This window comes from Theropithecus gelada, chromosome 14 (assembly GCF_003255815.1).
Source record: "Theropithecus gelada isolate Dixy chromosome 14, Tgel_1.0, whole genome shotgun sequence".
In the NCBI taxonomy this organism is placed as follows: domain Eukaryota; kingdom Metazoa; phylum Chordata; class Mammalia; order Primates; family Cercopithecidae; genus Theropithecus; species Theropithecus gelada.
In genome coordinates this window covers 4,560,143-4,586,300 of record NC_037682.1, presented here as the reverse complement: position 1 = coordinate 4,586,300, position 26,158 = coordinate 4,560,143, and the positions used below count along the sequence as shown (strand labels likewise).

Genomic DNA, 26,158 nt, shown 5'->3' with positions numbered 1-26,158 from the left:
GTGGGCAGATTGCTTGAGCTTATCGGTTCGAGACCAGCCTGGGCAACATGGCAAAACCCCGTCTCTACAAACAGTACAAAAGTTAGCTGGGTGCGGTGGGGTGTGCCTGCAGCCGCAGCTGCTCAGGAGGCTGAGGTGAAAAGATGGCTTGAGCCTGGGAGGTGGAGGTTGCAGTAAGCTGTGTGATCGCACTGCTGCGCTCCAGCCTGGGCGACAGAGCAGAGCCAGACTCTGTCTCGACCACAACAGAAACATTTACCCCAAACTGTACTTTTGACATTTTTTTGAAATGGCTGTTATAGGGCCAAAAGATGAAGGGTCCCTGCAAAGCTGTCCATTGTCAGGGCAATTTGCATCTGTGGAGAATCTCCATTACTGCACCCAGGCCCGAGAGATTAACTGAAATAACACCTTGAAAGGTCTGAAGAGAGCCATTTATCATCTCTGACAACTTCTACTTGTGAGGTTTCATCTACCTAATAAGACCCCGTTTGCAAGCCAGACCTCTTCCTCCCGTCTTCCCAGAACCTCATTTGCCAGGATCCAAGCCCTCATTCATTCTGTGGCCTCAAGACCTGACAGTGGTGTCAGCTCATCTCTTCAGGATCCCTATTCAGACCTTTTCTCTAGTTGGTCTTGCACTCCTGGGCTCTAGTGATTCCTCCCACCTCAGCCTCCCCAAGTAGCTGGGACCACCGGTACGCCCCTGGCTGTGTGCTTCTTTTACAAGCATGGGTGACCCAGCCCAGCAGGTTGGTAGCTGCAGGCCCACTCAGCACTTTGCATTCCTCTTCATTTCTGGCTCACAGAGATACCACCTTTTTTTTTTTTTTATGGAGTCCCGCTCTGTCTCCCAGGCTGGAGTGCAATGGCGCGATCTCAGCTCACTGCAACCTTCACCTCCTGGGTTTGAGCGATTCTCCTGCCTCAGCCTCCCAGGTAGCTGGGATTACAGGCGCCTGCCACCATGCCTGGCTAATTTTTGTATATTTATTAGAGATGGGGTTTTACCAGGTTGGCCAGGATGGTCTCGGACTCCTGACCTCAAGTGATCCACCTGCCTCGGCCTCCCAAAGTGCTGGGATTACAGGCGTGAGCCACCACGCCTGGCCACCAGGTTTTTTTGTTTGTTTTTGTTTGTTTGTTTGTTTGAATTTTAGTAGAGACGGGGCTTCACCATGCTGGCCAGGCTGGTCTCAGATTCCTAACCTCAAGTGATCCGCCTGCCTCGGCCTCCCAAAGTGCCAGGATTATAGGCATGAGCTACCGCGCCCGGCCTCCAACTATTTCTGAGCACAGCTATACTCATTGCTTTGCAAATTTTACACTGTATGTGTAATTCCTCTGTGGCCAGCCTCAGTCTCTGCCACACATTGTCCTGCGGAGCACAATGGGCATGTGGAAGAGTGCGCTGCCCCTTTCTCCCTGGGAGCCACTCTGAAGCAGCCCGCTCTTCACCGGCAACAGACTGGTCTTTCTAAGCCACGAACACTGCCCTCCTGCTGCAAAGTCTGCAGTGAGCTTTGGCTTTCCTTCTCTGTCAAATGGAAGCAACGATATCCACCTTATTGGCAGAAAGTAGACTCATGGCTGCTCGGGCTGGGGGACAGGGGACGAAGGGGGACTGGCTGCTCGGGCTGGCGGACAGGGGACGAAGGGGGACTGGCTGCTCAGGCTGATGGAGAGGGGACGAAAGGGGACTGGCAGTTGATGAGTAGGGTTTCTTTCTGGGGGAGGGTAAATGTTCTAAAATTAGGCTGTGGAGACGGTTGTACAACCCTGTGAATATGCTACAAAAAACCCCCAAAACACTGACTGTTTGTACTGAATTGTATGTGAATTATATGTCAATAAAGCTGGTCTTACAAAAATGATTTCCAGCTTGTAAAGCTGTTTTGAGGAAAAAATGGAATACCCTGCCTGAAAAATCCCATCGTGGTAGCTCTTCGAATGTGAGGCCCCCGTTTCCGGGTACGCCTGCCCTGTTTATGCCCTATTTGGCCTCCAATACCCACATTTGTTACACTCAGTCAAGATGCCTCCTTTTGGAGCCCTCTCCAGGGCCCTTTCAATCATCTGCCTCTCAAATCTGGATTGCCTGTGAGGAAGGCTGAGTTCTGATTTTTTTTTGCCTTCGTGGTCCACAGCCACTATACTCCAGCCTGGATGAGAGAGTGAGACTCTGTCTTGAAAAAAAAAAAAAATGTATATATAGAGCAATATATTTTTCCTTACAGTAACATGATTATAAAACATAATTTTTACTTTTTTTCCTGGAGCAAGGGGCTCACATATGTAATCCCAGTGCAGGAGGACCACTTATGATGTATTCATTATTGAGTTAAATAAAATATGGGACGTGTTTATTTTATACGTGTATGGAAGTAATGATTTTACCTCTAAAAAATGATCAACACCTGACATTTCCTTCTGCCACCCGCACTCCCAATTCATCCTCACATCTAACAGTTTAGCTTTCTAAATGCCTCTTGCATCTATCCACTTCTCCCCATCTTACCTGCCACCAGTGGTCTGCCTGAATTGGCTACATTAGGCTCTACCTGGCCCTTCTCCCATCCATTCTCCGCACAGCAGCCAGAATGATCTCATTACAATTCAAACTTCATGATGTCTTATTTATTTATTCAGTGATGGCGGGCGGCCGGCGGGGAGGGTCTCACTATGCTGACCAGGCTGGTCTCGAACTCCTGGCCTCAGGCGATCCTCCCAAGTCAGCCTCCCAAAAGGCTAGGATTACAGGCGTGGGCCACTGCGCCTGGCCCAAACTTCATGATGTCTCTTATCTGCTTAACTTCCTCCAAGGACTTCCCATGTCTCCCAGAATAAAGACCGAGGTCCTCGCTGTGCTCTTTCGGCCTCTGCATGACCTGGCCCCTCTCACACCACAGCTCCGCTGCACCACCAGCCCTCTGCCATGCTGAGCTGAGCCTCCTTCAGTTCCCCTGCTGGAAGATCTTTCCTGCCTCGGGGCCTCTGAACCTGCTGTTGGCCTGCCTGGAAAATTCCTCCCTCCTTACCTTGTTTACTCCTATGGGGCCTTCACATCTTGGCTAACATGTGAATCGCCCAAAGAAACCTCTGGTCTCCCAGGGGTTCAGGTCCTACCGTCTCTCCAGTACGATGTCATGAAACTCTCACTTCTTCTTGGCATTTATCTCATTTCCCAGGTGAGTACCCACGTGGTTTAACGCTTGACTCACCTTCTAGGCTGCTAGGTCCCTGTGGCCGGGGCTCGCGTCCCTGGCACGCAAGTGGCCCTTTCTGGAGGGGTGCATGGTGAGCGGACGAGGACGGCTGGGAGCGCGCGAAGAGAAGATGGAGAGATGGAAGAGGCTCCCCGCTCCCGGGCTCAAGGCATGCGCATCGCCTGGGCTGGCTTCCTTCCCTCGGCCCCGGGAAGCGCCGCGGATCCTGAGACCCTGCCGTGGGCTGTGTGCTTCTCAGCGCCCCTCGTCTGCGCGCGCAACGCTACTTTCGAGCGCGCTCTGCAAACTCGCCACTGGCCGGGCTCGCGTTTCGCCAGCTGCTGGCGGACCCCCGGGGCTCTTGGGGGCCGGGACGCAGAAGGGGGAGGGGGAGGGGGCGGGGCCGCGCGGGGACCCGGATGCAGCCCCGCCCCCCCGCCCGCGGAACCGGAAGTAGAGCCTGGCGCCTGGGAGCGGCGGGCGCGGCGGGATCCAGGGCCGAACCGGGGAGGACCGACCCCAGGCGGCGGTGAGCGAGCGCGGCGTCCGCCCGAGATGCAGGCCCGGCTCTGCTTCTTCCCTCCTGTGGCATCGCCGGGCCGCGAAAGGGGAAGGAAGCGGCGGCCGCAGCGGTCTCACCGCTCTTCCGCTCGCGGTTTCGGGGGCCGGGGCAGAGTGGCGAGGCTTTCCCGGCCTGGGGCGGGGCCGGGCGAGGGCCGGGGGTCCGCGAGGGCCACGAGGACGGGTCTGGGCCCCAGGGGACAAGGGGGCACCGAAGGCTCGGGGCTGGGGTCCGCGGAGGAAGGTTGGAGAGGGGCCAAATGGGGGGTCTCAGCTCTGCGGGGAGGGTCCCTGGACCCTGGGGGGCCCTAGGGCCGGAGAGGGGCCAGGCTGGGAGGGGTCGTGGGTCCGAGGGAATAGGAGAGGGGGATGGGCTCCGAGGGAGAAGGGATTGGGGCCCGAGGGGGAGGGGCTGGGCCTGTGGGGTTCGGAGGTCCGAGCGGAGGGGGCCGGGGTTCGAGGAGCCGTGGAAGGTGGGTGTGGGGGGGTCTCAAGGAAAGGGCGAGGGGTTTTAGAAGGAGGGGTCCGGGCGCAGAGGGAAAGGGATGAGATCCGAGGGGAGGGGATTGGGGTCTGACGGGAAGGGGTCCAGGCGCAGGGCTACAGGGATGGGGTCCGAGGGAAGGGAATTGGAGCTCGAGGGGAAAGGGTCGGGGCGCAGAGAAAAGGGATAGGGTCCGAGGGGAGGGGATTTGGGCTCCAAGGGAAGGGATCCGTGTGCAGGGGAAAGAGATGGGGTCCGCGGGGTCAAGGCGCCTGGGGTCCGCGGTTTGAGGGGCTCGCTGTGGGACGTGGGACGTGGCGGAGCAGCTGGAGACCCACCCGGCCTGTACCTGAGCGAAGGTTTTGCAATCAGGTCAATGGAGGCAGCGAGGCGCGGCTGCAGCTAGTCGTGAGGCTCTAAATTTGGAACCGTCCCTCCTTCGGGGTGTGTTTAAAATCACCAGAACCGTGCTTTGGGGCTTTCTGTTACGTTTCCATCACCTGGATAGTCTAACGGATGCCTGATCCTCGGCGCTGGAAGGCCTCGGGTGAGAAGGGACAGGGCTTCCTCCCACTGGAATCTGTGGACGTGTCGGGCCCCTCGGGGAGGAATTCATTTTCTGCTGAGGGAAGCTCCGGAGGCATCCGATGAGCTCTCCCTGCAATCCCATGCGCTCCCTTTGGGCTCAGTGTTGACTTAGCTGCACAGGCTCTATCGGGGTATCGGGGGGACTTCACCCACAAGGTCCTTAAGGCATGATCCAGCCCTGGAACCCGGCCGGGCCCAAGGCCGTGGTGCAGGAGGGGCTGGCCGCCTGCCCCCGTCTTCATTCCCGTGTTTGACCGTGTGGGTGAGTCACCGGCTCCAGAGCCCTGAGTCAGTCCTATTTCTCCTCTGGTTAGAGAAGTATTCACCAGATACTCAAGGAACAAGGAAGAGTCTTTTAAGTGGGACTCAATAAAAAGTTGGGGAGGCAGGGTTGTTTTGATATTAGGTCCCCTAGAACTGGAAGCTAACCCTCTGCTACATCTTACTGAAAAGAAAGATCTTTTGGCCTGGGGCAGGGGTGCGGTGGCTCCCACCTGTAATCGCTGCACTTTGGGAGACCAAGGTGAGAGGATCGTTTGAGGCCAGGAGTTCCAGACTAGCCTGGGTAACATAGGGAGACCTTGTATCTACAAAAAAAAAAAAAAAGAAAGAAAGAAAGAAATTCGCTGGGCATGCTGGCGTGCACCTGTTGTCCCAGTACTCGGGACGCTGAGGCAAAGGATCTCGAGCCCAGGAGTTGAAGGCTGCAGTGAGCTCGATCGCACCAGTGTACTCCAGCCTGGGTGACAGAGCGAGACCCTGTCCCCAGGCTGGAGTGCAGCAGCTCTTCACAGGTGCCATCTAGCACACTGCAACCTTGAACTGCTGGCCTTAAGCGATCCTCCCACCTCAACCTCCCAAGTAGCTGGGACTGCAGGCCCAGCTAAAGCTAACTTTTAATTGTAGCATTTTGATGGACCTGTTTTTAAAAGACTTAAAATGACAGTGCACATAATTGGCAATTCAGATATTCAGTCTGTGCCAATGCAGTAGGTGCTCTGAAAAAGGTGTCCTGAGAGTGTGAATTGCTGTGAGCGCTGGTTGCTGCCTTGTGTTACAGTATTCCCATGGCCTGGGCCAGCCAAGAGCAGGGGACTGTGCTCCAGGAGCAGGCTTGGCTTTCTTTGTGGCCCAAGCCCACCCCATCTGCTCACGCACTGCTTTGAGTAAACAGAGTAAATGTTGGGGGCAGGGTTTCCCTTGAGTAAGTGTGGTGTAGGGAGTGGGCCTGTGATGGTGATTTTGGCTAAGCAAATGTCTGTTTCCTTTCTCCTCCTGCTCTGCCATAGATGCTGAGGCTAATGGAAAGTTGATGCTGGACGGATGTTTCCGTCCCGTCATTTAAAACATTCTTCAGCCGGGCTCAGTGGCTCACACCTGTAATCTCAGCACTTTGGGAGGCCGAGGGCAGGTGGATTGCTTGAGCCCAGAAATTTCGAGATCAGCCTAGGCAACATGGAGAAACCCCATCTCTATGAAAAATAGAAAAATTAGCCAGGCACGGTGGCTCACACCTGTAATCCCAGCATTTTGGGAGGCTGAGGTGGGCAGATCATGAGGTCAGGAGATCGAGACCATCCTGGCTAACAGTGAAACCCCGTCTCTACTAAAAAAAATACGAAAAATTAGCCAGGCGTGGTGACGGGCGCCTGTAGTCCCAGCTACTCAGGAGGTTGAGGCAGGAGAATCGCTTGAACCCAGGAGGTGGAGGTTGCAGTGAGCCAAGATCACGCTATTGCACTCTAGCCTGGGCAAAAGAGTGAGACTCCGTCTCAAAAAAGAAAAAAAAGAAAAGAAAAATTAGCCGGGTGTGGTGGTGCATTCCTATAGTCTCGGCTACTCGGGAGGCTGAGGTGGAAGGATTGCCTGAGCCTAAGATGCAGAGGTTGCAGTGAGCTGAGATTGTGCCTCTGCACTCTAGCCTGGGCCACAGTGCAAGACCCTGACTCAAAAAAAAAAAAAAAAGGCTGGTGGGGGGCAGTTAGGCGTGGTGGCTCATGCCTGTAATCCCAGCGCTTTGAGAGACTGAGGCTGGCAAATCACTTGAGGCCAGGAGTTGGAGATCAGCCTGTAGCAACATAATGAAACCGCATCTCTACTAAAAACATAAAAAATTAGCTGAGTGCGGTGGTACATGCCTGTAATCCCAGCTACTCAGGAAGCTGAGGCAGGAAAATCACTTGAACCTGGGAGACGGAGGTTGCAGTGAGCCAAGATGGCACAGTTGCACTCCAGCCTGGGCAACAGAGCCAAGACTCTGAAAAAAAAAAAAAAAATTCTTATATAGAGGAATTTTTCACTCTGTCTAGACAGCAAGATTACTTCACGTTTGTGCAATCTGATTTGTACACTGACATTTGCAAGGAAGGTTTAATGTTGAGGTTGGACAGAGTCATCTTCTTTTGAACCGTATTGTAACAGCTTTATTGAGATAAAATTCACGCGCCATACAATGTGTCTGTTTAATGTGTGCTGTCCACTGGTGTTTAGGATCTTCATGCAGTTGTACAACTATCACCACAATCAATTTCAGAATAATTTTGTCACCTCAAAAAGAAGCCCTTGTACCTTTTAGCCATGACTTCCCGATCCCCATCACCACCATCCGCCCAGCCCTGGGCAACCGGTAATGTATCTTTTGTCTCTGTAGATTTGTCAACTCCAGACATTTCCTAGAAATTGAATCGTATAATACGTGGTCTTTTGTGCATGGTTTTCCTTTGCGTAATAGATTTGAGGTCCCTCCACACTGCAGCAGGTGTCACTGCTGGATCCTCTTTGTGGCGGAAATAATGTGTTTGTGTTAGGTAGACCACATGCTATGTATCTATCAGTTGATGGACATTTGGAGTGTTTCCGTTTTGTGGCTGCTATGAATCGTGCTGTTCTGAACACTCATGCACAAGTTTTTGTGTGCTTATACTTTATTTCTCTTGGGCACAGACCTAGGAGTGGAGTTGCTGAGTCATACAGTACCTGAGTTTAACCTTCTGAGGAACTGCCAGACCTTTTCCATTTAACATTCCTATCAGCAGTCTATGAGGCTTCCGGTTTCTCCACACCGTTGCTGAGACTTGTCATCGTCTTTTATTTTAGTCATCCTAGTGGGTATGAGGTGGATTCTCATTGTGGTTTTGATTTGCGTTTCCCTGATGGTTAATGACATTGAACAAACTTTTCCTGAGCTTATTGGCCATTTGTATATCTCCTCTGAAGAAATGTCTCTTCAGGTCCTTCACCTATTTTTAAATGGGGTTATTTGTCCTTTTTATTATTGTGAAACCCCGTCTCTACTAAAAATACAAAAAACTAGCCTGGCGTGGTGGCGGGCGCCTGTAGTCCCAGCTACTCCGGAGGCTGAGGCGGGAGAATGGCGTGAACCCGGGAGGCGGAGCTTGCAGTGAGCCGAGATCACGCCACTGCACTCCAGCCTGGGAGCACAGTGAGGCTCCGTCTTAAAAAAAAAAAAAAAAAAAGAGTTCCTTTTTTTTTCTTTTTGAGATGGAGTCTCACTCTGTCGCCCAGGCTGGAGTGCAGTGGCACAATCTCGGCTCACTGCAACCTCTGCCTCCCGGGTTCAAGCAATTCTCCTGCCTCAGCCTCCCGAGTAGCTGGGACTACAGGCACACGTCACCATGCCCAGCTAATTTTTGTATTTTTGGTACAGACGGGGTTTCACCATGTTGGCCAGGATGGTCTCGATCTCTTGACCTGTTAATCTGCCTGCCTTGGCCTCCCAAAGTGCTGGGATTACAGGCGTAAGCCACCGTGCCCAGCCAAGAGTTCTTTATATATATTCTGGATATACGGTTCAAAATAGTTTTCTTTTGGGATCGTCTTGTCACCTTCTTGATGAAGCACAAAATTTTTAATTTTGTACAATTTATTTTTTTCCTCTTATGTTGTGGTGTTGTATCTAAGAAACTATTGCCAAATTCAAAGTCACAAAAATTTACACCTTTTTAGGATTTTAGTTCATTTTTGAGTTAATTTTTCTGTATGGTTTTGAGGTAGGGGTCTAGAGGCTTTATCTTTGGATCCACAAAATAATCAAGCCTATTTTCTATTAGTTATTTTTGTGATTTTTTTTTAAATTTCAAATATTGAGAGTATAAAATTGTGGATTTGAGCCTATCCTTAGCTGCTCATGAGATTTTTATTTTTTACTTTATGATTGATTTATGTATGAGACAGGGTCTCTGTCTCCCAGGCTGGAGTGCAGTGGTGTGATCATGGCTCACTGCACCCTTGAGCTCCTGGGCTCAAGCAGTTCCCCCACCTCAGCCTCCTGAGTGGCTGGGACTACAGGTGTACACGACCATGTCTGGCTAATGGTTTAGGCGGAATTGTATAGATGCCTGCCGATTACACTAATAACCGTAGTAACCAGAATGTACCAAGCAATCTGTAGAAGTTAGAATTGCCAAAGGGAATTGGGGAGAGAGATGGAGCAAATAGTTGGTTCAGGAACCAGATAGGAACTTAATTGCCAGCAGGGCCAGCCAGGCACCATCCCCTAGTACCTAATGCATGAGAAACCACTCTGCCTGTGGCCAGCTTGTTCCTAGGGACGAGGGGATTTCATTCGTCGATGAGTGATGTTTAGCAGTATGGTGTCCAGTTGAGGCTGATGTGTGGTCCTCGGGAAGGGGCCATGTGCTTGACCACCCTCTGGGGAACTGGAGTCTTGCTCCCTGCGCGGTAACCGTATACGTCCATTAGGAATGCAGCCGCCTCCTCTTCGGCTCTCCAGCTGCTGCTGTCACGTCTTGAGACAGTCACCGTACCTGTGTTTTCTCCCGGCCATATCACGATCCTCTCAAGGAGTGTTTTTCTTATATTATTGTTTTAAAAAGCTCACAGTAACAATTTTATTTTATAATGCTATTAATTAGAATGAATAAAAAGTGAAAATCTCTCAGAATTATAGCAAACAGTAAATGCATGCTAGCAATTAAGGCAGTAATTTCTGTTTGCATTCATTAAGAAACATGATGTAGGCCGGGCATAGTGGCTCATGACTGTAATCCCAGCACTCTGGGAGGCCAAGGCAGGCGGATCACCTGAGGTCGGGAGTTTGAGACCAGCCTGACCAACATGGAGAAAACCCATCTCTACTAAAAATACAAAATTAGCCGGGCGTGGTGGCTCATGCCTGTAGTCCCAGCTACTCGGGGGGCTGAGGCAGGAGAATCGCTTGAACCCGGGAGGTGGAGGTTGCAGTGAGCCACAGTTGTGCCACTGCACTCCAGCCTGGACAACAAAAGCAAAACTCCATCTCAAAAAACAAACAAACAAAGAATCATCATGTAGTTAGAAATCTTTTAAAACTTATTTCTTTAGTTTCTCTATGTTGAACTTTCTTATTAGTAAAATGCAAATCTTCCATCCTCATTTCAGGTTTCATTACAAAACCTTGTTATATTTGGGAGGATTTCTGAAGTTTTCTAAAAAGATCTCCACACAGAAGGGTTTGCCCAGGGAGCTGCTCAACAGACATCCTTCTGAGCTTTTACTCTTAATCTTTTTACAGACGGAATCATTCCCCAATGCCTGGAAATTCCTCATTGGATTACTGTGTTTTAAACAGAGTTTTGTGAACAGCCTTTTATCTCCAAGCGGAACGAAAGGTACTTGTGCGTTGTGAACATCCTAACATTCTTTTCCTGTGGATGGAAAGGGCAGAAATCCCTTTAACAGGAAGCGGGGGAGGTTGCTGTTTCTGTGGATTTACTGGGAGAGAGATGATAATTTTCTGGGAGGAAATTTCATTGTTTAAAAGATGAAGTCAGATTTCTGTTGTGTATGACTTAGAGGAGACAGTTGCAGAAAACTCTGGAATTGAGGAAGGGAACTCATTCCTGTCCTCCCTGAGGGGGAAATCTGGCCCCTTCCCCACACCATGAAAGTGGGTGGGGCCCCAGGCGCAGGACTGTGAAGCTTGCAGGTGCCTACCCCGCCCCCTGGTGAAGCTGCCTCCAGGAAGGTGAGTGGAGACTGTTCTCTGCTAATCTTTCCCTGATGAGCCTGAGAAAGTACCAGGCAGACACCTGCCTTCTTTCACCTTTGACTTGGGGTTGAAGGTTGGCCTCGCCAGCTCCGCAGGGACTCCTGTCCTTTCTTGCAGCCACTTCCTCAGTGGTGGGAACCCTAGGCAGCTGAAGTCCGCAGGCGGGCAGCCCCCTCACCAGGGCAGCATGGTGCCATGGGGCAGCCGGAGACCGAGCATCCCGTTTCTCTTTCCTGCAGCCGTTGCTTCATTTATAAATGGGCGCACTGGGACAAGACGGACTGGTTGTGCCTTTCAGTTCTAAGATTCTAGTTCATCTGTTCTCTAAAATCCTGGCAAAAGCAGATGACTCTGGAAATTTCTTGCCATGCTTTGGGCATTGACTCGAGGTTCCAGGGGCATTGTTGGTCCTGCTACACCCCTTGGCAGACAGTTCTTCCCCGAGAGACAAAGTCGCATCTAGAAATTTGAGAGCATGGTGCTCTGATTGGTCCCTCCCTGTCACATTGGATTTGGACTTGAGACCCAGCCAGGCTGGACAGGGAGGAGCCAGATGGGACATTCTCAAGCTGCCAAGGGCTTTTGTCCCGTTCAGATTCAGGGCGCTAGAGTCCCAACACGGCGCCTGAGGAAAAGTGAATGGGGTGTCCTCAGTTCAGACCCCTGGGCACAGCTTCTGGCTGTTTGATTTAAAATAATCTCTCGGTGGCTCTATGGCCTGTGTGAAATTTTATTACTATTTCTGTGGAAAAGGAATCAGTTCTTTTTATACGTAGTTAAAAAAAAAAAAAAAAAAACCCTTAAAAGTTTTATGTTACCACTGCAGTTACAAGAAGAATTGTCTTGTTAGGGTGTACAGGTGTGCTATTGTTCTCTATAACAGAAAACCTTTCAGTCTTCACGGGCTGAGGAAGAAGGTGGCTGCCCACTTACAGAGCTGCCTGATAGAGGAAAAGGTGGCGTTTTATAGTCTGTTTTCTCCCAAGTAGAGAGTAAAGCAATTCTCCAATGAATTACCTGAAACGTTTATTAAATTGTAAGTCTGAATTAGGAAAATTGTTGTTATCGTTTCAGTAAACACTTGAAATCAAAATGGGTGCACTTTTTAAGAAATTGTGATAAAATACACGTACCGTGAGATCTACCATTGGTAACGTTTAGTGTATTTATAATATATAACACACATGGTGCATTTATTTTTGGTTAGAAACTATCATATGATTGGGCAGAACAGGAATATGTTCTTAATGAATGCAGTAAGTGCACACCCGACTTTTTTATTTTCTACAGAATTTTCTCACTTGAGTTGAAGCCAAAGAGTATTTGCAATATATTTCTGACGCCAGGGGACAGCAGTATTAGAACCCCGAGGGGAAGCTTCTTTCACTCCTGTGGTTGTCATTCAGGGTTAGGGATCATGAAGGATTGGCTGGTCCTGCAGCCTCCTGGGTTGCCTAGAATCTCGGTAGTTTTGACCAAAGGGCTCATCTGCTGGCCTCTGTGGATGGCACCCTGAGGCCTCCGTAACCCTCCCCGGCCGCTCTTTCAGATGTGGAAAGCTTCAGCAGGCCACGCTGTGTCCATCACCCAGGATGACGTGGGGGCCGATGACTGGGAGACCGACCCCGATTTTGTGGTAGGAGCCGCCAGCCTTTGCTTTCCGTTTTCATGAAGTGAAAGTGGCTCTCCTGGGTTTTTCTTTGATGGGGTGGTGGTTTGTCGGTGTCGCAATCCAGGCTGTGAGATTTACTGGTTGGTTTTCTTTTCAGAATGATGTGAGTGAGAAGGAGCAAAGATGGGGTGCCAAGACCGTGCAGGGCTCCGGGCACCAGGAGCATATCAAGTAAGAGGCGTCGCCACCACCCTCCCGAGTGCCCCTCTGTGGGTGGAGCCCCAGGTGCAACAGGGCTCATGGTCGTCTGTGGAGGGACGGCCTGTGTGGAAACTGCTTTTATCTTCTTGACCTGATACCCATGCAGTAAATGAATATAAGACACACACACATATATGTGTGTATATGTAATGTGTATGTTTATATGTGTATATTTAGATACTTATGTGCTCAGTAATTTTTAAATTCCCATTGCAAACAATTTCCATATTTATAATTTTAGAGTGTCTGCTTCTCAGTATTCTAGCTTTTATCAGGGAACACTTTTCCCTGAGCTCTACCTTACACACGAGAGGTTTCTAAAGTATGAGATGTCTGAATAACTGAGACCTTAAATGCCCTGTCCCTGTTTTTATTATCTGGAAATGATTATGTGTTAGTCGTGGGGTACTGTGAGCTTTGTGTTCTTATCAGAAGCCCAGCGGAGGGAACTGAGTGAGCCCTGTCATTGTTTCTCACTTGGCACTATCTAAAATGCCAGCTCTTGGGGCAGTTTTTTTTTTTTTTTTTTCCTCAGGAAGTGCAGATAAAAGGAACTTTTAAAATGTGCTCAGACTTTTATTTTAGGCCACACTGTGTTCAGAGTGGATCCTCCTTTCCCTGGCTGTGAAGGCAGCACCACTGACCCGGTGACCACCTCAGTATCCTGGCGAGACTGTCCTGCTTGGCCACGGTCCCTTCAACTGAGAAAGATTCAGTCCATCATCCAGAAAAGAAGGCACAGTCTGCCCAGTGGCTTTTTATTTTGTTTTTAAAGATTTATTTATTTATTTATTTTGAGACAGGGTCTCACTCTGTCACCCAGGCTGGAGTGCAGTGGTGCAATCATAGCTCACTGCAGCCTTGACTTCCTGGGTTCTCGCCTCAGCGTCCTGAGTAGCTGGAACCGTGGGTGCACACCACCATGGCCAGCTAAGTTCTTTTATTTCTTTTAAAGATGGGGTCTTGCTTTTGTTGCTCAGGCTGGTCTTGAACTCCTGGGCTCAGGTGATTCTCCTGCCTCAACCTCCCGAAGTGCTGGGATCACAGGTGTGCGCCGCCGCACCTGGCCCACAGTGGCTTTTTATACCCAAGTTGTAGTCCCTGTCTGGCTTGCTCAGCACACTCCCTTCCACAGAAGCAACTTCGGAACTCCAGTGGCCGTGCGGCTGCCCAGGACAAGAGACTGGAATGGGGCTGACTTAGGAGTCCGCTGTAGCCTTGGGGATTTGCTATGGCGTTAAGCAGACTCCTGAATTCGTTGAGTCATCGTACCTCTTCTCATCTCTTCTGTTCCCTGTAGCTTCAAAACATGTCTTGGAGAGTGGCTTGGAGAAAAAACAACTCTCCAGTAAAAAGCCTCGGGCGGCTTAGAATTCAGAGGGGAGCACGTGGGGAATGAGCCCATTCTTCACGCTCTGGGGCCTTCCCAGGTTTTAGGAGTGGCGTCTTTCCCTGCCCATCAGGGTACTGGGCGGTTTCCGAGCCTGGTTCGTATTTCATCCTCAATTCTAGCATTGCTGTCCAGATGTCGAAGGTGGCGGCCTGGTGTCTCCTGGGCAGAAAGTGTGAATGCCAGAGTGGCCTTCATACCACGCTGGGGTCTCTCAATGACAGCTGTGTCCTGCCTGCTAGATTTGAGCACACCTTGTCATCTGTTTCATCATCTGCTATATTAAAAATTTTCAGGCCGGGCGCGGTGGCTCAAGCCTGTAATCCCAGCACTTTGGGAGGCCGAGACGGGCGGATCACAAGGTCAGGAGATCGAGACCATCCTGGCTAACACGGTGAAACCCCGTCTCTACTAAAAAATACAAAAAACTAGCCGGGCGAGGTGGCGGGCGCCTGTAGTCCCAGCTACTCTGGAGGCTGAGGCAGGAGAATGGTGTGAACCCGGGAGGCGGAGCTTGCAGTGAGCTGAGATCCCGCCACTGCACTCCAGCCTGGGCGACAGAGCGAGACTCCGTCTCAAAAAAAAAAAAAAAAAAAAAAATTTTCAGTGGCGTTTAGATGTTAAATTCTGAAACGCTTTCCTCACCTCTTTGAATGTATAAAAAAGCTGGAGTACTTCAAGTACGGACGAGCCGTCTACATGTGCAGCACCACTGGACTTCTGCCAGTGACTGGGAAAGGAGGCGTAGCCTCGTGTTCCCCTCTACCTCTGGATGATTACAGACTGGCTTTCCTGTTCTCTGCATGTGAATAAAGGCCGGGTTTGGGTAGAGCCATCTTTAGCGGGGATTTGGGATGACCCCACTGTCTGCCTTCAGATTCACGTTCTGTCTCCCACGGAGCATGCGTCTGACGCTGCGGACTGCCGAAGTGGGTGTACCAGCCGGCAGAATAGTCAGGAAGGGACAGTGCAGGGAGAGAATTGGTGGACATCAGATAGGCAGATTTACAAAGATAATGTCACCTGTTCTTATTTATGACACCGGGAGGCAAAGCTGCACATCTGTTTATTGATCTGTTCCTATTTCCATCTCCTCCTTCAAGCATCCACAAGCTGAGGGAGAACGTCTTTCAAGAACATCAGACTCTTAAGGAGAAGGAACTTGAAACGGGACCCAAAGCCTCCCACGGCTATGGAGGGAAATTTGGTGTGGAACAAGACCGAATGGATAAGGTGAGTGGCCCGCGGCTGCCTGTGCCAGGCTCCTGGTGCGCTTGGACCACTCGACTGAGTGGCAGAGTCGTCCCTCAGACTTTCCTTAGATCAGCAGTTCTGAGTCAATCTGCTGAGGCTGAGATTTGCCCCGAGTAGACCCCTGTTGATCGGACTTGCTCACGAAGTACTACTCTAGCTTTCTTCAAAGCTCGCTGGGAACCCTCAGAGGTGCTGGAGCACAGGTGGTACGTGGGAAGGCCCAGAGCGGGAGACTGGCCCTCAGAGGCAGCCTTGTGATCAGGACAGAAGTCCGGAAGCATCGTGGCTCCAGGTGTCATCCTTGTCAATGTCTCCGGTTCCAGCTTGCAGCCTAAGTCACGCCAGTCCGCAGACCAAAGTCAAATCTGTAGGCCCCCGTGGTTCACAGCACACACGGAAATTCAGCCAAAGGCCTGGCTAACATGCTTCATGCGGTCAGTGACTGTCAGAGCAGTCTGTCCCTTGTCTAAATGGGGCGCCCACCAGGCTGGGGACAGTGCTCGCTCTGTTTGAGAGGTCTGGGAGAGCCTCCCGGGAGCCATCATTGATGGGATGCAAACTGCCATGCAGACGTTGATTGAGGACGTTGGCCAAATGCCTCCAGCTCCACCCGTACTTTAGGTCCTCTCTACCCTAAGAAAGGGAGCCCCGTTAGCTCAGGAGGGCTGCCTTTTCCTTCGTGGAGAGAGGATGGAAGAGATCGTGGTGCGTTTGCATGTTTCTTCAGTAAAACAGACATCCTGGAGGTGAACTTTTGAGTCTGAGCAACATAAGCTTGTTCTGACCTGACAGATGCTTGCCTTTACCCCGTGGAAAGAAGTGTTTCGGCTGGTGTCGGATTCCAGGCGGTAATTCCATACCTCTCCCACCTCATGCACCAGCCAGTGAACATTTGAGCTGGGCACGGGCTGATGTTGCCGTGTCACAGTGAGCTGCACCTTGCTCTGTCCCCTACACAGTAGATGATGTGGTGGGCTGGCAGGGCACCCCAAACCACCATCATAAATAGCCTGGGGGAGGAGTGGGGTGAGGGACCATCTGCAGGAAGGAGACATGGATGTTGCTGTGTCACTACCACAGAGATGCGCTGACACTGAGGAGAGCAGTGTGTGCAGAATCATCATCTCTGGAGTGTAAAAAAAGTCCGCTGGCTTTTCGGAGTGTCAACGGCAGACGGACCCTGTGTTCAGTGCAGTGAGCGAAGCGTGTGCAGACGGACAGACAGAATCCATGTATTCAGTGCAGAGAATGAAGCATGTGCAGACGGACAGACGGAATCCTTGTGTTCAGTGCAGTGAGCGAAGCATGTGCAGACGGACAGACAGAATCCATGTATTCAGTGCAGAGAATGAAGCATGTGCAGACGGACAGACGGAATCCTTGTGTTCAGTGCAGTGAGCGAAGCATGTGCAGATGGACAGACGGACCCCTATGTTCAGTGCAGTGAGCGAAGCATGTGCAGACGGACAGACGGACCCCTATGTTCAGTGCAGTGAGCGAAGCATGTGCAGACGGACAGACGGAATCCATGTGTTCAGTGCAGTGAGCGAAGCATGTGCAGACGGACAGACGGAATCCTTGTGTTCAGTGCAGTGAGCAAAGCATGTGCAGACGGACAGACAGAATCCATGTATTCAGTGCAGAGAATGAAGCATGTGCAGACGGACAGACAGAATCCTTGTGTTCAGTGCAGTGAGCGAAGCATGTGCAGATAGACAGACGGACCCCTATGTTCAGTGCAGTGAGCGAAGCATGTGCAGACGGACAGACGGACCCCTATGTTCAGTGCAATGAGCGAAGCATGTGCAGACGGACAGACGGAATCCATGTATTCAGTGCAGTGAGCGAAGCATGTGCAGACGGACAGACAGAATCCTTGTGTTCAGTGCAATGAGCAAAGCATGTGCAGACAGACAGATGGAATCCATGTGTTCAGTGCAGTGAGCAAAGCGTGTGCAGACGGACAGACAGAATCCTTGTGTTCAGTGCAGTGTGCAAAGCATGTACAGACGGACAGACAGAATCCTTGTGTTCAGTGCAGTGAGCAAAGCATGTGCAGACGGACAGACGGAATTCTTGTGTTCAGTGCAGTGAGTGAAGCAAGTCGGTAGAAGCCTTTCCCACCCCAGACTGAGGCAAGCCCTGTGCTTACAGGGCTTGTGGGGAGTTAGTGCAGAGAGAAATTTATTCTAAAAATGGGGCTCCCTGCTCTGGGTTGGGAAAATGGCATATCGGGGAAAAGAAAGGCAGAGTGTCAGGGAAAGCCTGGTAGGGAAGCTGTTGTGGCTTCTCTGCTGCTGCTTGGACTGCACCTTTTTTCAGCCCGAATCTCGCTCACCTTGGAACCTGCCACTTAGGCCTTCTGGAGCGCCAGGCTCCCTGGAAGAGCCCTCGCTTCCCTCTCTCCTGTGCTGTCTCCATGGCAGCCTCTGCTTCCCTCGTCAGCTGTCCTTGCCTCATCCTGCCGTCCTTCCCAGGGAGACTCCCCTCTGGGCTGGGCTTTTCAAGGGTCGGGACTTGTCATCCTCTCCTCGTGCCTGGCCCTATGCCATGAGCCCCACCTCTTAGGCCAGTGCGCTCCTGGAGCCCAGGAGGCTTGTGGAGCCTTGCTGTCACCTCTTAGCGGGCAAGCTGGAGAGCTATCCTGGCAGGGCGAGTCCAGCAAGGGGTGCTGCAGCTGCTCAGTCCCGGCTGGCATCTGGGCCAGGTTAGCTCTCAGCTCGGGTCAGCACCACGGGACAAATATGTTGTCAAAAATAACTCAGGGCCAGGTACGGGACTCACATCTGTAATCATAGCATTTTGGGAGGCCGAGGCAGGAGGATCTGATGAGCCCAGGAGTTTAAGACCAGCCTGGGCAACATAGCGAGACCCCGTCTCTACAAAAACATAATTAACTGAACATGGTGCACACCTGCAGTCCCAGCTGCTTGGGAGGCTAAGCAGGGAGGATCACTTGAGCCCGGGAGGTGGAGGCTGCAGTGTCCTATGATCGCACCATTACAGTCCAGCCTAGGCGACAGAGAGAGACCCCGTCTCAGGAGATAAATAGATTGAACTCAGATTCCAAACTGAAGGGGAAATGGCTTAAGTTATTTGTAACTTGCCCACTTCAGAAATTGAAAAAAATAAAAAATTGAAATCTCTGCCTTAAGAGTTGAGGAATATGTGCTAGAGACTTCCAGAAAAAAAGAACACATGGAGGACAAGCACACGTGAGAGGAGCCTGGACGGGCTGTCCGGATTCTGTTTACGCTGGGGCCTGAGCAAGCTGCACCTTTCCCTTGCGACCGGCGGTGGCTACATCCATCACGCGGGGCAGGCTTCCTTCCTGCTCCCGTGTCTCCTTGCATCCCGTAGCCCTGAGTCTACACATTCAGGCTTCAAGATACAATCTCCCCAGCATGACTGTTTAATAACATGTGATTTCGTCAATGTAGAATCAAATGCAATTTTGGAGATGAATCTCTTTCCATCAAAAAGTTGGAAACTTTGCCTAGTTGTCATTCTGGGCATGTCTTTAGATCCGTTTTCCTATAACTTCCTTCTGATGAAAACTCATGCTGGGGAATCTGTTTGGCACGTCTGCCTCTGCCACTCCTTCATCTCTGTTTTCTGGGTGGGACCCCAGAGGACACGGATGGGCAGTCTGTGCCACAGAGGGTTTGGAGGTGACAGCTCGTGTGGATGAGGAGTCAGCTGCCGACCTCAGAACAAACGTGGGAAGAAGAGGGCGCAGCACAGGCCCGAGGCTTAGGGCAAAGCCTGCTTTTCATTCGGGGAAAGAGTGGACGCGCTCTGAGTTGCCTGCTGTGTCAGCACCGGTGTGGGATGCTGCTCGGGTTAGTATGAGCAGCTCCACATACTAGAGGGAGTGAGAAGACGGGTCCCGGTGTGCCGTGGGCGTTCTCCACGCCGTCTGCTGGGCCACGTGCCTGCACTGTCCGTGAAGGAGGCCTTGACCCGGCTCTGCTGTCAGCAGGGAGCCTCAGAACCCTGGGGCCTCGGTGTGCCCGAGCGTGGGACTGTCAGGGCTGGAGCAGGGCCAGTGCTTTGAGGTGGGAGATCTTGTCTGCTTTGTGGACCAGAGGGTCTCATTGAAACTGCTGAACGGAGTTGCGGAATCACAAAAGCAGCTGTGGACAGCACACCTGTGGATGGATGTGGCTGTCCCAGAGGCGTTATTTACAGAAGAACTGGACACCGGGTCTGGAAAGCCCAGGGGAACCCTCGGCTTTACCTGCTGGCTTTGGCGAACAGAAGGTCCCCAAACCTGTGTGCGCTGACGGGGGCTGACGACATTAATGATGCTGAAGCGAGCTGGCGTTGGGGCCGGCACCTGGCTCCTGCCTGAATGGGGTGCTGCTCAGCGGAAATCGAATATGAGCCTGTGTTTTGCAGACTATTTTTTGTGCTGATTCTTGGGTCATGTGATTCGCAGAGGTCCCACTTCAGTAAACGCCAGCAGCCTCCACACCGGCGGGTCTCACAGATCCTGCCACAGGCCGCCGGCTCTGTGTCCCTTCTTCATGCCCAGTGGTGTCAGACATCCCCACTGGTGGCCCCAACCTGTGGCCAGGGGTCGTGTGCAGCTTCCAGGAGCCCAAGGGCTGGGGTGGGCCATGAAAGCCTGCACCAAGGACCTGGACCTCCCAGGAGTCGGGCCCCCTCCTTGGCTCCCCAGATGGGTGTGTTCATGTAAGGTTTCCCTGCACTGAGCAGGAGGTGGCCTCCCCAGCCCTGCTCTGGGAGGAAGTGAAGCGCCACAGTGTCGTCAGTGTCTAATGCTTTGTGTTTGAACCCTGTTCCAGTCAGCTGTCGGCCACGAATATCAGTCGAAACTTTCCAAGCACTGCTCACAGGTAGACTCGGTCCGCGGCTTTGGAGGCAAGTTTGGTGTCCAGATGGACAGAGTTGATCAGGTGAGTGATGTGGTGCTGGGGCTGGTGGGGGTTGGGGCAAGGGGGAGCGTTCCCCGTAGATCTGAGCCATATTGGGCCACTTGTAGTGGCAGGCAGGTGCCCTCCAGCTCTGTGGGACTGCAGAGAGGGGCATCCCGCTCCCAGGATGCTCTGAGAGCCTGGGCCCAGGGAGAGGAAGCGGGATGCGGAGGGCTTGCTACAGCAGTCCCTGCAGTCGCTCTTCACTATGTGCCCCAGTACTGGACGGCCCTGTGTCTGTCCAAATGTGCCAGCAGGGACCATTGCTGCCCGTGTTTCTCACGTGTGTGCTACTGTGACAGAGTGGCCTCAGAGCGTGTTCCGGGGAGCGGGATGCGCTCGTTGTGTCCAGGACTCAGTCTTTGCGTCAGGATGTTGTTGCAGTCATCCTGGGCCCGAGCCTCTTCTCTGATTCTCTTCAGCTTGGGGCTGGCGGCTCTTTTGTTTAATAGAGGAGCGATCAGGAGCCTGGAGGGAGCAGGGAGCTGATGCTGGTGGCAGATTGTGGCTTTGTGACATATTAGCCACGGTTCTGAATTTATGTGTCTGTGAAATGAGGGGGATGATCACACCTCTCTCACGGGTGTGCTCAGATGCCCATCGCAGTGCCTGGCTGGTTGGAGTGCACCCCTGGTGGCCACTGCTATTCCTGTTATTAATATTAATGTTCTCAGCATGACTTATTTGAGAAGCGAGTTTTCGTGAAACCCGTGGAATGAATCGGCTGAGGACGCCCTGCCGCCACATGCTAGGGAGGGCAGGTCGACATGGATACAGCTTGGCCCGCGCCGTCCACTGGGCCTTGCAGAACGTTTGTTGTCCTGTCCGTTTAGGATGCCAGAGCTCTTGCGTTACTGCCACCTGCACCTGGCTTAGGAACCCAGAGATCACAACATAACATGTTTCATGTTTTTAAAAATTTCATGTAATTAATTCAGAGAGATTGTTTCAGGGACATTGAAAAAATGTATTTCTCTCCACTCTTTAATGTGTTTTTGGTCATCACAGTCTGCCGTAGGCTTTGAATACCAGGGGAAGACTGAGAAGCACGCCTCCCAGAAAGGTAAGACACGAAAGGCGCGGAAAGAGGCCGGCGCTCCAGGGGCCCTGATGGGGAGAGTCACGGCCACCTGAAGCCGTTTCCCGAGCGGTTTCTGTTGCCACAAGGAGGACTCTGCCCTCCTCTTCATGTTTCTGGATCATCCGGATGCCACATGACGGATGCATTCCCCGTTACACAGCCTCCTTGGAGCCCTGGCATCTGCTGTCATTGTGGAGCCTCCCTCTTTAGCGGAAGCTGCCCTCCCTTCATCTGGGCAGTGCTCCTCCTGGAGAAGAGAGCTCTCAGCTTTATCAGCAAAAAGCTAACTTCCCCCTCTAAGGATAGAAACCAGAGTTGTTAAATTCTTGTTTTCATTATACACATACGGTCTTAACTGCTGGTGATTAATCTTTATTACATCATACCATCTCTTTTTGAAAGACCAAAGCATATCGCTACCTTAAAGTTTTCAGTTTATTTTTTGCAAGCTTATTTAGTTCTTCCTCTTTTAGTGTCATTGCATCATCCGGGGGAACAAGCTCTCAGTCCTTAAGCAGTCTCGGTGCAGTCCAGGTGGAGGTAGCTGTGGTGTGGGCAGGCAGAGGGAGGATCAGGGTCTTGTTTCCCGTGTTCAGCTGTGTGGCTTTCTTCATACGAGGCTTTCTCTTTCCATTTTTTTCATTTTGTTTGTTTGTTTGTTTGTTTTGAGACAGAGTCTCGCTCTGTTGCCCAGGCTGGAGTTCAGTGGCGCAATCTTGGCTCACTGCAAGCTCCGCCTCCTAGGTTCAAACGATTCTCCTGCCTCAGCCTCCCAAGTAGCTGGGATTACTGATGTGCACCTCCACCTCTGGCTAATTTTTCTATTTTTTAGTACAGATGGGATTTTGCTATGTTGGCCAGGCTGGTCTCAAACTCCTGACCTCAAGTGATCCGCCTGCCTCAGCCTCCCAAAGTACTGGTTCTTTGTATGAAGCTTTCCAACTTTTACCTGAGCAGTTGATTTTCAAAGTGGGCATGCAGCTTCATTTCTGACCACACAAAGCAACTGCCCTGTAACAGCTGACAGGGCCCGGAACCCCACTATGTACCTGTTACGAAGCGGGTCCAGCGTCACCTGTATGGAGCAGTGGGTGGCTTGTTGTACGTTGTAAAACATGTGCTTGATCTGTTTGTGAGTTGTAACCACTACACACTTCTGCTTAGTTTAACAAAAGGGACAGTTTAGTTTGTCCTCAGGCCCACGTGCTAACTGCTGCCCTGTCTCTTTAGACTACTCCAGTGGTTTTGGCGGCAAGTACGGCGTGCAGGCTGACCGAGTAGACAAGAGCGCAGTGGGCTTCGACTACCAGGGCAAAACGGAGAAGCACGAGTCACAGAGAGGTGGGGCGGACCCCACGGTCTGGAATCATGCGTTTGCTCCAGAAGCACCCACGAGGGCATTTTCTCTCCTCACAGATGATTGTTGTAGATTTTTTAACTTAAAATGTTTGGTGTTCTTTTAGTACCAGTGTATGTGGGCTTTTCCTAATTCGAATGGCTGCACAGTTCCCCATCATAGGAGGATTCCATAGTCCTTGTAACCATTCCTTTTTTGAATGTGGAATTTAGGTTGTTTCTTTTTTTTTTTTTTTTTTTTTTTTGTAGAGATGAGGTCTTGCCATGTTGCCCGGACTGGTCTTGAACTCCTTGGTCTCAAGCAATCCTCCACCACCTTGGTTTCCTTAAGTGCTGGGATTACAGGTGTGACCTGTAAATTTTTTTTTTTTTTTCTTTTAGAGGGAGTGTAGTGGCGTGATCTCTGCTCACTGCAACCTCCACCTCCCTGGTTCAAGCAATTCTCATGCCTCAACCTCCCGGGTAGCTGGGATTACAGGCACATGCTGCCACGCCCATCTAATTTTTGTATTTTTAATAGAGACGGAATTCTGCCATGTTGTCCAGGCTGGTCTTGAATTCCTGACCTCAGGTGATTGGCCCGCCTCGGCCTCTCAAAGTGCTGGGATTACAAGTGTGAGCCACCGCACCCGACTGAAAATTGACTGCAGGGAACATTCTTGTACCTGTGTTTTGTTCACGAATGATTATTCAAAAGAATGACTCCTAGATGTGGAATTGCTGGGTCGAAGTCTGTTGAATGTAGAATTTCCATAGATACTGCCAGGTTGTCCTTGGAGGCTGTGCTGAGTTCCTCCTTCCCCACAGCGTAACCTGTACACCAGCACTCAGAGGGTTTCCCAGGGCTGCAGAGGCTGTGGCCTGCCCGTGTCTCTGCGCCTCTTTTGTTTGGCCTGCACATTTAAAGTTTTAAAAATATTTGCCAACATTTGAAAACTGAGAGCTTGACTATTTAAAAACTCAGATTTCTAAAAAAAAAAAAAAAACCCCAGACCAAGAAACACCACTGGAAGATCCGACCACTCTGGCGTGGCATTTCCCTGAGGAAAGTGCCAGTGGCGTGAAGGGCAGCTTGGCCTGCAGTTTGTCGCAGACTGGCCTGACCTGGCCTTCCTGCCGGTCAGGCCCTGCCTACTGCACAGGGCTGCTTGCCTCTGCTCTCTGCCTCTTTCCTGGGAACAGTCCATTCCTCCTCTTCCCACACCGCACAGTTGTGAGCAGTGCATGCTCCGTGAAGCCGCTGAGTGTGTGACTCCAGTGAGCCTGGGAGCATGGGCTGAGCACCTGGGCAGACTCAAGCCTCCTCAGATGCCTCAGGCCTTCTCTCCCAGGCCTCGATCCTCTGCATTTTTACTTTTAGTGGGTTCATGAGAGATTCATGTTTTGGTATCACAGTGACATGCTAAATGGCTTCATTCTGAGTAGAACTGGTGTTTCTGGAAGATGCTGTGTGTGTCCTGTTTCCTGGTATCCCCCTGTTGGCTTCAGTTTGTGAAGAGTGGCCTTTGAAAGTCTTGCCCCTGTGCCACCTCCTCCCCTTAGAGCCTTATCATAAACTCTCATCTCCTGCTAGCTTCTGGATGCAATGGATGATGTTACAGGAATTCGTCTGCTGTACTTCCTTTTTTGAGACAGTCTCTTGCTCTGTCGCCAGGCTGGAGTGCAGTGGCGCGATCTCAGCTCACTGTAGCCTCTGCCTTCTGGGTTCAGGAGACTCTCCTGCCTCAGCCTCCTGAGTAGCTGGGATTACAAGCATGCGCCACCACGCCCAGCTAATTTTTTGTATTTTTAGTAGAGACAGGGTTTCACCATGTTGCCCAGGATGGTCTCGATCTCTTCACCTCGTGATCCGCCCACCTCAGCCTCCCAAAGTGCTGAGATTACAGGTGTGAGCTGCCGTGTCCAGCCTCTGCTGTACTTAAAAAAATAATAATAATTTTTTTTTTTTTTTGAGATGGAGTTTCGCTCTTGTTGCTCAGGCTGGAGTGCAGTGGTGCAATCTCGGCTCACTGCAACCTCCACCTCCTGGGTTCCAGTGATTCTTTTGCCTCAGCCTCCCGGGTAGCTGGGATTACAGGTGTGGGCCACCACGCCCAGCTAATTTTGTATTTTTAGTAGAGATGGGGATTCATCATATTGGTCAGGCTGGCCTTAAACCCCTGTCCTCAGGTGATCCTCCCGCCTCAACTTCCCAAAGTGGTGTGATTACAGGTGTGAGCCCCCACCCCCGGCCTGTTTTTTTAATTTTTAAAAAATTCGTTAATGATTTAACTTAGAGATGGGGTCTTGCTATGTTGCTCAGGCTGCACTCAGCCTCTTGGGCTCAAGCAGTCCTCCCTTCTCAGCCTCCTGAGTAGCTGGGTTGCAGGCACATGCCCCCACCTCTGCTAACCACTGTTTATGTTTCTGTTATTACACATAAATAGCACCTTTAAATATTGTCTGTATTATTCAGTGGCCCTACAGTGGACCCGAAAGATTTTTGTGTTTTTTTAATCAAACGATAAAAGCCTTTCTTAAGGACTGCTAAGACCCTTGCGTGTTCACTGATTTCATTGCTCCCTTTAAAGCAGTCCTTTTTTTGTTTGTGTTTAGATTACTCCAAAGGTTTCGGTGGCAAATATGGCATCGACAAGGACAAAGTGGATAAGAGCGCCGTTGGCTTTGAGTATCAAGGCAAAACGGAGAAGCACGAGTCCCAGAAAGGTGTCTTCCGTTTTATCTTACCCTCCAGCCAGCAGCTAGTGATGTGGCAGGTGGTAGCCACTCCGGAAAAGGAAAGCGTTATTGACAGCCCTTAATGTGGATGTCTCGTTTTCATTAAATCCCCAACTTGAAAACGGCACATCTAGAAACACGCTGCTAAATAAGAACTCGGAGCTTGCATGTTTTGGCGCTCCAGCCCCAGCGGCGTTGCTTATCGTGGCGGCCGCGCCCCGCACGTCCGTGTTGCCCGTGTGAGCCTGTGCTGCCTCGTGGTGCGGGTGGAAGCCGCGTACCTGGGAGCTTCCATGGGGTCCTGTCTGGCTTAATCACAATGCTGAGGTCATAGACTAGGTTATTTCCTGCCACTCTCCAAGGAGGGCCTCTTCGTGGATATTATCTAAGGTATTACCAAAGATCCAGAAGGGAAGGGCAGATTGAGTGACTCGAATGTGTTTAACTGTATTGAAAACATACTTTCTACCTGTGACCCGCACTACCTGCTAATGATGGGTTCTGGCCTTTCATTGTGCATGTAGACTATGTGAAAGGGTTTGGAGGAAAGTTTGGTGTGCAGACAGACAGACAAGACAAATGTGCCCTTGGCTGGGATCACCAGGAGAAATTGCAGCTGCATGAATCCCAAAAAGGTACATTCCCTCTGCCTGTCCGCGAGATGGTTTTGGAAGTTTGTCTTTGTTCTTGTGGGTCA

At 51.2% G+C, this 26,158-nt stretch overlaps 1 protein-coding gene across 2 annotated transcripts in view; it reads left to right on the top strand.

Moving 5' to 3' along the window:
- Window positions 1–3,624: 3,624 nt before the first annotated feature.
- The window catches only part of CTTN (cortactin), a 38,879-nt gene continuing 16,345 nt past the window's right edge, over window positions 3,625–26,158 (top strand). For both annotated transcript variants that reach the window (XM_025358048.1, XM_025358047.1), the window contains exons 1-10: window positions 3,625–3,735; window positions 10,373–10,469; window positions 12,399–12,485; window positions 12,619–12,692; window positions 15,216–15,345; window positions 20,178–20,288; window positions 21,315–21,369; window positions 22,618–22,728; window positions 25,339–25,449; window positions 25,986–26,096. In XM_025358048.1, coding sequence (XP_025213833.1) covers window positions 12,399–12,485; window positions 12,619–12,692; window positions 15,216–15,345; window positions 20,178–20,288; window positions 21,315–21,369; window positions 22,618–22,728; window positions 25,339–25,449; window positions 25,986–26,096 — 790 coding nt within the window. In that variant the 5' untranslated portion in view covers window positions 3,625–3,735; window positions 10,373–10,469. The remainder of the gene's footprint in view (window positions 3,736–10,372; window positions 10,470–12,398; window positions 12,486–12,618; window positions 12,693–15,215; window positions 15,346–20,177; window positions 20,289–21,314; window positions 21,370–22,617; window positions 22,729–25,338; window positions 25,450–25,985; window positions 26,097–26,158) is intronic.